The sequence below is a fragment of the Herpailurus yagouaroundi genome, unplaced genomic scaffold (assembly GCF_014898765.1).
Source record: "Herpailurus yagouaroundi ecotype Mexico unplaced genomic scaffold, PumYag 152003, whole genome shotgun sequence".
Classification (NCBI taxonomy): Eukaryota; Metazoa; Chordata; class Mammalia; order Carnivora; family Felidae; genus Herpailurus; species Herpailurus yagouaroundi.
Window position 1 is genome coordinate 1 of NW_024422873.1, and position 2,820 is coordinate 2,820.

General features: G+C 45.7%; 1 protein-coding gene across 1 annotated transcript; it reads right to left on the bottom strand.

Moving 5' to 3' along the window:
* Positions 1-108: 108 nt before the first annotated feature.
* On the bottom strand, positions 109-1,440 carry LOC121026710 (HLA class II histocompatibility antigen, DR beta 5 chain-like; the record flags this gene model as incomplete). Its single annotated transcript, XM_040469498.1, has 2 exons — positions 109-469; positions 1,360-1,440. Coding segments are annotated over 2 exons (427 nt in total), but the record flags the coding sequence as incomplete, so codon positions are not given.
* Between the last annotated feature and the right edge of the window lie 1,380 nt (positions 1,441-2,820).

Sequence of the window (2,820 nt, forward strand, 5' to 3'; positions counted from 1 at the left end):
CCACGCTGTCCCCACAGTCATAAAGGCACACCACCACACTCCCTGACGTCGCACTCTCGCAGGGATCCCCGTGACGTGCTCTTGCTCAACACCCTGTAGGCTCACTGGGACCCAGTCTCTGTCTCACAGTCGCACACGCGCAGCCCCGGCCGCCCCAGCCCCCCTGCCCCGCTCACCTCGCCGCTGCACCGTGAAGCTCTCACCAACACCGTAGTTGTGTCTGCAGACCGTGTCCACCTCGGCGCGCTTCTGCTCCATGAAGTCCTTCTGCCCGTTCCAGTATTTGGCGTCAGGCCGCCCCAGCTCCGTCACCGCCCGGAACTCCCCCACTTCGTTGTCGAAGCGCACATACTCCTCCCCGTTATAGAAACCTCTGGCCAGGTATCGCACCCGCTCCGTCCCGTTGGTGAAATGGCACTCGAACTTCCCCAGGAACAAGAAATGTGCTGTGGGGACAGGGCGACACGGTCACTCGCGGGCTCCCGGAAGACACTGACGCCGCCAGCCCTCGGGGCTCCATCCGCACCCCCAAACCACCAGCACCCAAGGCTCTTCTCTCCTCTAGAGGCGGGGGGGGGGGGGGGGGGGGGGGGGGGAGGTGACCCCTCTCCTGGGAGCCACTCAGGGTCACTGCGTTCCGGGTTCAGAGGCGGACCTCCCAGCCTGAGGATTTGCCCCTCACTGCCTCCTCCTGGACGCCTCCTCCCGATGGACACCCACCTCTCTCCTCGCCTCCCACAGCCCTTTCCTGGCCTCACACACGTCCCACCTGCGTCCCCCTCCCCCACCCCCACCCAACACTTGGTCTGAGCTGAGCTGGCTCAGGCCCCTGCGAACCCAGAGAAGGGAAACACCCTCACATCCCCTCCACTCTCGGGTTAAAATTTATGGAAAGTGATGGACAAAACCCAGCCAGGCAGGGCTTTATTTACCTGGGGGGAGAAATGTCACAAGACAAGCCTGCAGTTCTAGAGCAGAGGATAACTGGATGATCTTTGTTTCCTTAGGGCGCCAGACAGGTGGTCTCAAGGGGGATGTTTAAGATGTGACAGGAAAGAGTAACTAGATGTGAACTAGGGGGCGTGTGTGTGTTTGATAATTCTGGGAAAGGTAATACAATGTGCAAAATCTTCAAAGAATTGATGAACTTCCTCAACAAAATGGAAAAAGGGAGTTCACTGAAGCACAATGGGACAAAGGAAGGCAAAAGGTTAGACTGGAGAAATCACGGGGAGCTGGCAGTAAAAGCCTTACAGGTGATGTTGGGAGTTTGACTTCATACTTCACATAATGGGAAACTACTGAAGAGTTTTAAGGACATTAAAACCATGACTGCACTACAGTTCCTCAAGTCCTTACCTGGAATTTCCAAACTCCAGAAACCTAGGAAACCAGATCTTTTTACAAGTTTTGATGCCAAACTCTTTTGCCAAATCTACCCTGATGAGGTAAAGGGTCAAACATGTCAGACCTCTTATTGGTCAGTCAGTCACATGGGCTTCTGGAGTTTCAATATATAAACACACACATCATAATATATGTACATACATGCATATACATACATAAATATACACACATATACATACATGACACATATACGTATACGTATGTATATATTTTGATGTTTTATTTTCTGTTTAATTGAACTAAGAAAAATTTTTTATTCACGTGGAATTGACATGAACATTTTAAAAATAGTTTAAAAATACTTGTGCCTTTAAAAATGAGACAAATAAAAGGAGTTTTCGACATTATCAACCGAACAGAATGTAGCATTACTGCACAAGTTTGATACATTTTACAGAAAAATACTTGTGACGGTCACAATTGATGACTCATAAGGCAAGCTGTCGAAAGTTAACAGAGATGCTGATGATCAAGAAATCATGAAATCTTATAAAACATTGCATAAGGCAAAGAATAAAAGATGAAGATCTCGAGCTTGCATTGACTGAGTGGACTCAGCGAGAAAGTGTTCAATCTATGAACTGTTGATCTTATTATTTTTTGTAATAAAATAAGCTAAACTACACCACAAAGACCTGAACTGGAAGGTGAGTCTGTGTATAAAGGATAAGTCTAGAGGTTTTAGAAGCAGCACAGTATAAACCAGTGTTTCCAACATCAGTACTCTTGACATTTTGTAAGAGATATTTTTTGTGGGAAGCCTGTTCTGTACGTTGTAGATTGTTTCCTAGCATCATTAGCCTCTACCTAGCAGATGTCAGAAAAAAGCCCCAAGTGACTACCAAAAATGGCTCCAGACATTGCCAAATGTTCCCTGAAGTCCCCATATGAGAACCACTGTTACACCACTTGAAAAATCTGTGGTAAAAAAGCCAATGTTAATTCTATGTCAGCTGAGAATTACACTGAAAACTTTGCCAATATTATATCTGGAAAAAAAAAAACCTTTGATACTGAACAAATTTATTTTACTGCATAAATGGCTCTTCACTGAGACCAGATTCTGAAAAAAAAAAAAATCATACTGCCTACCAAGAGAGTATCAAAATTTACTATGAATTCCAACCAAAAGATGATTGCTCTTGGGTGTGCTAATGCTTCAGGCTTACCCAAATCAAAGTGGGCAGACACTGGAAAAAGCCAAAATCCAGGATGCCTGAAAGGGACAAATATTTTACTTGTGCATTAGTTTTCAAAAAAGATAATATGGATAACCAGATACATATTTTATTTGGTTCAAAACCACTTTGTATCAATGGGCTTCGTTCATGAGAGGCAAGCTGGACTGGGAGAAACCTGGAAATTAATTGTCCCTGTATAATTGTTCCACATACTGTACTCCTCAAATTCTTA